The sequence below is a fragment of the Arvicanthis niloticus genome, chromosome X (genome assembly GCF_011762505.2).
Source record: "Arvicanthis niloticus isolate mArvNil1 chromosome X, mArvNil1.pat.X, whole genome shotgun sequence".
NCBI classification, from domain to species: domain Eukaryota; kingdom Metazoa; phylum Chordata; class Mammalia; order Rodentia; family Muridae; genus Arvicanthis; species Arvicanthis niloticus.
Genome location: NC_047679.1, coordinates 61,278,946 through 61,287,547, shown reverse-complemented (window position 1 = coordinate 61,287,547; position 8,602 = coordinate 61,278,946). Strand labels below are relative to the sequence as shown.

General features: G+C 37.6%; 1 protein-coding gene across 1 annotated transcript; it reads left to right on the top strand.

Annotated features, from left to right (window-relative positions):
* Positions 1-837: 837 nt before the first annotated feature.
* On the top strand, positions 838-1,731 carry LOC117694990 (syntaxin-3-like). Its single transcript, XM_034485950.1, has one exon. The coding sequence runs from the start codon at positions 838-840 to the stop codon at positions 1,729-1,731; it is 894 nt and encodes a 297-aa protein (XP_034341841.1).
* Positions 1,732-8,602: the final 6,871 nt, after the last annotated feature.

The window sequence follows — 8,602 nt, the reverse complement described above, 5'->3', positions numbered from 1 at the left end:
GAAAGGGAAGTGAGGAAAACAGTTAAATTTTAATATATAATACTTGAAAATACTGTAAAGAATGTATTTTCTTCATTCAATTATATGAAGGAGTTTAATGAGTGTCAGGCAGGTAGACACCAGACAGAAAGATAACAGGCTGGTTTTAATTGCAGGTAATGAACTCCAGTCACTAGATTGCATTAACAATGGATGATGAAGAGGTTATTATTAAATGAAACAGATCTGCAATCGGGAAAGCTATGCTCTTTTTATTTCCCTTTACCAGTGAGCAGATGGTTATTTTTGCAATAGGATTGGCCTGAAGCCATTTTTTTTAAATTGGATGCTAATGTTAGATTTTTTTGGTGTCTTTGTTTCTGTTTATAAGTGTGCAATCTTATAAGTTCTCAATCTTAAATAAGAAGTCTATAGTCATTAGTGTTCTCTACACACTTGGTTACCTTCCTTAAAACCAACAGCATTGCTTCCAGGGGTTGTACAGACTCCAGCCTTTTACTTTGTTGCCTCTTAGCCTAAAGCTCTGTAGCTCATGTGTACTCTTGTCTCAGCTCTTGACAAGTCAGGCAATTGTCTAGTCCATTCCTGAAATAAAATTTAGTTGGTCTAGTCCAGTCTGTGTGCTTTACCACCTGACACTCCTCATCCTGAATAAACAGTTCAGTGGCCTATTGACTTTGTCATTGTTTGCTCGCTTGAGAAGGAAAGATTTTTAATAGCTTCTACTGACGCAAAACTGAGCTGTCCCTGACTTCCTATACCACCAGACAAAGCTGATGGATACATCTCCCTCTGAAGTCCTTTAAGTAGAGATATGTCGAGCAGCTGGAGTCAAAGATGAAGGACAGATTAGAGGAACTGAAGGACCACATTAACCACAGAAGAATCTCTTCGGAGTTGGATGACAGCTTGATGTTTGACAACCATGCTTTTGAAAAGACTGAAACAAACACCATAGAAGAGTTTTTACAGGAAGTGACTGAACTGTCCCTGGCACTGACAGAGTTAGAAGGGCTATCTCATTTAATAGACAAGAAGCAGCAAGGTGTTCTGTGTTGTACCACAGAGGAGAGTGTGTTCAAGGAGAAGAATGAATTGAACATCATAAAGGCCTCCTTTGCTAGCCAAGCCCGACTCATCCAGCCTCAGCTAAGCACTATCCAGCATGAATTGGCCACAGACTGTAAGTACTGGAGGGCTGAGCACCGCATTCGTCAGAGCCAGCTCTCTTTTCTCCTTAGTCACTACAGTGGCATCATCAGCCACCACTATGCCTGTGAGACTCAGAATATGGTCAGGCTGAAGGAGAAGATGGTGAGACAGGCTGACCTAGCTGGGGTGAAGCTCCAGGAAGAGGACCTGGAGAAACTGGTGGCTAACCCTGTGCCTCCTCAAATTGTGGGTCGTGATCTAGATGTTTTGAAGGCTAAGCAGGGCCTGACTTTGGCTGAAGTACGTAACCAGCAGCTGCTGGACCTGGAGTGCCAGATCAGTGAATTGCATACCATCTTCCTTCAAGTAGAAACGTTCATCTCAGGACAGCAAGAGTTGCTGGATAGCATTGAGTACAACATTTTGCGCACCCAGGACTACGTTGAACAGTCAAATGAAACAGTGAAGAAAGCCCTTAAATATAAACGTCAATCACGATTTTTGATGGTCATATCAACTGTTGCAGGTCTTTGTGCCTGTTGTACTTGCTTGTCCTGTATCACTGGGCCTGTACATTGAGCAGAAAATATGTGTTCTGGTGTAGTTAGAAAATGCTGAAGAACAAAGATATTGTTTTGTACGTAACTTTCAGATTAGCATTGCAAATAAATGGGTGGCAACATCTGTGCTGAAAATCTAGTGTGACTTGTGTGTTTCCTCAAAGGTAGCAAACAGTAAACAGGCTATTTGACTGTGTTTTACTCACTGTTGTGCAATGTGTTATATTAAAAAAAAATTTCAAGTCTGGCTGCCTTTGGCAAACACTATTGCTCAGGAATTAGTGTTTTCTTCATTTTCTTTTACAGCTGCTTGCTTTAGGTTTCAGAATGATTAGTGCTTTATGAAAATATGTATACTCCTTTCTAAGAGAATGGCAAACCAAAAGGATGGGGCATACTACACTGCCTTACTTTCTATTGCTGTCATTAAAACACCATAGGCAAGACAATTTATAAAGTATTTACTTTAATTTGGAGCCAGTGGCTTTATAGGGCTAGAGTCATGTCCTTCATAGTCATCATGGTAGAGAGCATGACAGCAAGCAGATAGACAGGCATGGGACTGGATCAGTTGTTGAGAGCTTACATTTAGGAACACTACTGTAAGGCAGAAAGAGCTAACTGGGAATAGCTGGGCTTTTCAAACCTCAAATTCCACTCTCAGTGACACACCTCCTCTAACATGGCCACACCTCCTCCAATATGGCCACACCTCCTAATCCTTTCCAAATTGTTTCACTAAATGGGAACCAATTGCTTAAATATATGATTCTGTGGGGATCATTCTCATTCAAACCACCATACACACCAACACTTTAATATAGCAATCCAGGCATGTCAGATGGTGAGGTGGGATGAAAAGGATACCAGGAAGAGGAAGATTGCAAAAATTAGAGCAGTATCAAAAACTTGAGTTGAGAGACTGGATGATGGTGGGCAGGACATTGAGGAAAACTCCAGAAAAGCAGAGCACAAGTTTATTTGAGTGTTTTGTATACAGATAAGAACACAGGGATACCAAAAGCAGAAGTGAAGCTTCATTTGGAGCCTATCCTTAGCTTAACTGCCATCACTCTATTTTTATTCTGGGGAGAAACTTCCCTAGTTTGTCCTTCCCAGAGGTTATCATATAGTAGTAAGTAAAAATACATGGTAATAGTATGTATGGAAGAAAAGATGGAGTTCTGTGCCAGAGGAATTTCTGTGATGTAGATAGAAGTGGGCCCTAATTAGAGGAATGCATGCTCCAAGATCAGCATAAGGTTTAAGAATACTCTGCTTCAGTTAGTTCTGAGTCACTCAGGACCATGCACAAGTTGTCAGCCAACTCAGGAATTCTTTCTAATTAATACAAATGATTTATACATTGAAAATAATTGATTTTTGTTTTCTAAGAAGCATTACTTTATGATAGTTTATGATAGTTTCTAAAGAGGAAGCAAACTTGTGTATTTGTGTCTTCCTGATTCAGGAGCAGCAGCACCTATAACCAGAACCCTCTTTTCTGTGAACTCCTAAATGACCTTTTAAAAATGTTACTAATCAAGAGAGTGTTGTCATCAGTGTTTTTTTATTTGTTCAGTTAATGTTACTCATGTTGAATAAAAGAAATTTATTTCAAACAAGAAGGTTCTGATCAAATTAGAACAGTTTCCACAATCCTTTTAAAAACTGAAAATTAAATGGGGTATGAATTCAACATGTATGAGTCTCTGTAAAGGATCAGAAATACCTTTGGACAGACATTGTGCAGTTTTGCAATACTTGTTGCAATATTTCGTGCACTTGATGACAGGTACCTGCCATTCAATTTTTAAAAATTGGAGCTGACTAATTTGATACTTTTCTCCTAAATAATGAATGTAAGCTTTCAAAAGAATCACTCCAGTCTTTCTTGTTGCTATTGTCCTAGACAAACTCTACCATCAGAAATATCAAGAAATTGATGTTTATATATGCTCACATTATTTGCACTAGAATTAATATATTATAATATGTTTTCTTGAATTGTGTGTGTATATTTAGCCATGAAACACGAAGGAATTAATGATATGCTAATTAGTTGGAATGCTAAGTGCCCTTTTTCTTGTGGAGTTCCTGTTGATGAGGTTTTCCACTTATTTCCTTCTGAATACCTGTTTGTTTTCATATTTCTTAATATTATATCAGTGAGGATTATTGTTGTTGAGTATTGTTGAAGTAATTATTTAAAATGGCTGCTGGTCAAGACGACTATCTAAGCTGTGGTGGCTCTGCCTAGCTCAGCTGCCATGTTCCATAGCCAGAGGCCACATGCGCGATGCAGCTAGAAACAGCCAGCCAGAAACACCAGCTCTGACACCCACCAGACGTCAGTGTGGGAGATGGCTCTGCCAATCTTCCACGCTATCTCCATAAGGCTGGGCATTGCCCAAACCATTCTGCCAACCACTGGAGCTCAGTACAAATGAGACCCTAGTGCTTAGATTATCCAGTTTGGTATCCATATTTGGTAATGATCAATAACAAGATGCCCACTCAATCAGAGGTGTAACCCAATACCCAACCTAGATATACCAGCTACCTTTGACTGTGGGAGACACATGAACCTCTCTCTCTCTCTCTCTCTCTCTCTCTCTCTCTCTCTCTCTCTCCCTCTTCCTCTCCTAGCTCCCCCTCTTCCTTCTTCTCTTCCTCTCCTTACTCCTCTTCTTCCCCTCTTTACTCCTCCCACCTTAGCTCCTCCTACAGAGTATCCTGCCACTGACCTTGAGAATCAGAAGTGACTGATGAGATTTCTCTGTTTCTAAGAACTACAATTTCCCATTCTTTCTGAAAGGACTGTTACAGACCATTACAGTTGCCGCTAGATTTTTAATATCAGGGGGAAAGAGGTATGGTCAGTGTATGCCTGTTTATTGTTTGGGAGACGGTCATGGTGAAAGAGGGCTTTGGATGATGAGGGCCTTGGAGTGACTACACACATAAATTAACAGAGTGTAGGAACATTTTTTATTTGTGTACTATTGTGTACAGGAAAAGATCACATATTTGTGATTTGATCGCTAGCAATTTATCTTGTTTCATTACCATTAAAACACTGTTATATGTATGTCTTTTGAAGATAATATCATTCCCATTTCTTAGATGAGTGAGGCGATATCAAATGATGAATATGAGATGTCGTATGTATTATTCCTGTCTAATTTTACTTAATTTATTTTTTATAGCATTGAACCACAAAGGGTGCAAACTTTAGTAAATAAGACTCTTCTGCACCTGGATTACTCTACTGAATGTATGGAAATATTTGACCTAAATTAACCATATACAACATACAGCTTAAATTTCTTCACAAACTGCTATTTTCTCTTTCCTTCCTTCCTTTCTTTCTTCCTTCCTTTTTCCTTCCTTTTTCCTTCCTTTTTTCCTTCCTTCCTTCCTTCCTTCCTTCCTTCCTTCCTTCCTTCCTTCCTTCCTTCCTTTCTTTTGTTTTTGAAGACAGGGTGTCTCTGTGTAGTCCTGGCCATTCTGGAACTCACTCAAATTCAAAGATCTGCCTGCCTCTGCCTCCCTATTCCCTGTGCTGGGATCAAAGGCATGTGCCACCAATTGCCAGACCACAAACTACCATATTCACAAGTGAGTTTCTCTAAAGGCATTCAGATCTCTGATCAAAGTAATTAGTGATGACAAATATTAGCATGTGGTACCTTAATTATCAGTGAAGAGAAACCTTGGTTTGTACTTAAAGCTTGAAACCTGAGTCTTACCAAACTTTGCTCATGCTGCTTAAAACTGTCTTTGCTCAGCCAGTTAGCATTAAATTACTCACATTTGATTTAGAAGTCCCAAGATGGAAGTGAAGCAAAATGGGTAGCCAAGTCTTATGGGAATGACTAAGGAAGAATTACATGTCAGTATTTGTGGACACAGTGATAGAAATAAGAGTAATTTGCAAGATTTTATATAATTGTGAGGGGTTGGGAAGAAGAACTGAAACAGTTAACCAATGGAATAAACACTACAGTGGAAATAATGTCCTAGATTCTTTCTCTCTGTCACTTTACTTTCTTATCTGTGGAATGAAGGCATTATTGGAGATGATTACCAAGTTCATTCCTAGCATAACTAGCATTTTTCTCCGTTATTGCTCCGGCAAGAGCATCCTCAAACAATTCTAAAAAGACTTCTTATGTATCTAAACATTTTACATTTGTACTTTATAACCAGGCTCTGTGGATGGATGAATTTTGGGTTAGAGCAACCACTGAAAGTCTTTCCAAAAATATTTTAAAATTTGAAAATACTTGGCATCTCAAAAAATATTTCACATTATTATCTGAATTCAGAAATAGATTAGTGAATAAGAAGCTTTTTTGTTTTATGCAATTCTATTTGCCCATTCTTTATATAATTTTCTGAGTTCTTAGATTCCTTTTCAGAAAGTCCATGTTTATGTTTACTTACATTGAAGCATTTTACCTGTTTCCCTCCACCAGGTCAGAGTCTCAGGTCTTTCATTAAAGTCTTTGTTACAATTTGAATGGCTTTTTTGGTACAGTTTGAGAAACATGGATGTAATTTCTTTCTTTCTTCTTTTAAATAGATGTCGCTCTAGTCTTCTACCTGGTAATATTGACCTCTGCCATGCTATCCTTTGAAAAAAAACTATCTTTTCTCCAATGTGTGTTTTTGACATTTGGTGAAAAACTAGATGGCAGTGGAAGGTGTGGTTGAGCTTGCTTGTGATCTCAGAACTTGAAGAGAGAAGGCTAGAGAGTCAGAAGGTTAAGGCCAACCTGATCTATGTAGTACTCTGTTTTTAAAATGCCTAAAATTAGGGTGTCTGTAGATGTTAATTTTCTTTCTAGATTGGTAAGTATATTCCTTTCATCTATGTATCTGCCACACTTTGTTTATGATCCTGTTTCTAAAATATAACAGATTATGCGTTGTGATACTGCCAACATTTCTTTCTACTTAGATTCATTTTGGCTATTCAAGGTTTTTTTTTTTTTTTGCCTCAATGTGGATTTTAGGGTTTTTTTCTAGTTCTTAAATAAATGTCCTTGAAATTTTAATATTGTATTGAGTCTTTTGATCAATTTGAGCACAGTTATCTTTATAATATGATCACGAGGGGGATTTATATATTCCAGTATCTTCATTTTCTTCTTTTTCCTTTTTAATGTTAAGGATTTCATTGTAGAAATATTTCGCCTCTTTATAGTTAGGTCTATTTGCAGCCACTTTAAGGTTTATGTGCTGCTGGCCATAGAACTCATAGCTGTGTAAATGCTAGGTGACTTCACTACCTTTAAGCTGCATCTCCAACTGGTAGGTAGCTATTGTGGATTGAGTTGTTTTTATGTTTTCTTTCTTAAAAAATTTATTTTCACTATTCTACTAATTTTTGCATATTAATTTTTTTTGGAACCGACTTTGCCTCATTCGAATTGGTTGGGACTTGACCTGACTGAGATAGAAAAGGAAGGAAGAAAGGACAGATGCACAGGAAGGCATAGGGACAGAAAAGATGGGCTGTGCTCACTTTGCTGGAGCATTACCAAGTACGCAGCAAACAAGAACCTCAGCATGTTTCTTATGTACAGCACAGGGGTAGGAAACTAGCTTGTCTTGGTGAGAGGTCTCTGTAGGCAGTCTTATGTTGCAGCATCTGGGAGGAAGAAGTTGCCATTGCTAATTTTAGCACACAGGTCAATCTTCACTAACTGAGCCACTCTTGTACATTCACCCAAGGCTTCCTCCACTCCCACACTATTACTTTGCTAAAGTTTCCTACTGACCTGAGAGTTTTTTTGGTGACATATTTAGAATCTTATTTTTAGTATAAAATCATGTCATCTGTAAATAAGATTGGCTTTTTTTTTTTTTTTTTGTCGTTGCTTGCTTCTTTCCTATTTATATCCCCTTTTATTTCTTTCACAGGACATATTGGTCTAAGATTTTGAGAACTATATTGATTGACTAAGAGTGGAAAGAGTGAGCATCTTATCTTGTTCCTCATTTTAGACCAATTGCTCTCATTTTCTTCCATTTAGCATAGTATTGGCTATAGAGTTGTCATATATAACCTTAATTATGTTGAAATGAGTTCTTTCTGTTCTTATTATTTTTGAGTTTATAACCCTTAAGGGATGCTCAACTTGATCAAAGACAAGTCTGTATCTATTGGGATAATTATTTGATTTTTGGACTTTGTCCTTATACCTATTTATGTGCTGTATTAAACTGGTTGATTATACTTACTGAATCATCTTTGCATCCTTAAATTAAACGTATTTGGTCATGGCATATGATGTTCTTACCATGTTTTCAAATTTGATTTGTATTTAATTGAGAACATTTGCCTTTGTTCATGAAGGAAATTGGACAAGACTGTTTTAATCATTCCTTTTGTTCAGTTTTTATGCAATTTTTAGCAGGTTAATTCTAGCTTTACAGAATAAGATAGTACTCTTCTTTTCTACTTCATGAATCAGCTTGAAGAACATTGGTCTTAGCTCTTTTAAAAAGGTTTGGTAGCATATGGCACTAATCCTGTCCACGCATAGGCTTTCCTTTCTTAAGATATTCTATATCATTTGATGACCTTTTTTTTTTTTTTTTTTTTTTTTTTTGTTTTTTTTTTTTTTTTGTTTTTTTTTTTTGTTTTTTTTTTTTTTTTTGTTTTTTTTGTTTTGCTGGAGGTAGGCTCTATAATACCCTCTACCTACTGTTGGGTATTTCATTTAAGGTCCCTCCCTTTGAGTCCTGAGAGTCTCTCACCTCACAGGTCTCTGGTGTATTCTGGAGGGTCCCCCCAACCTCATACCTCCCTAGGCTGTCTGTTTTTGTTCTTTCTTATGGCCCTCATGACCTCAGTCCTTTTCCCTCACCCAGTACCA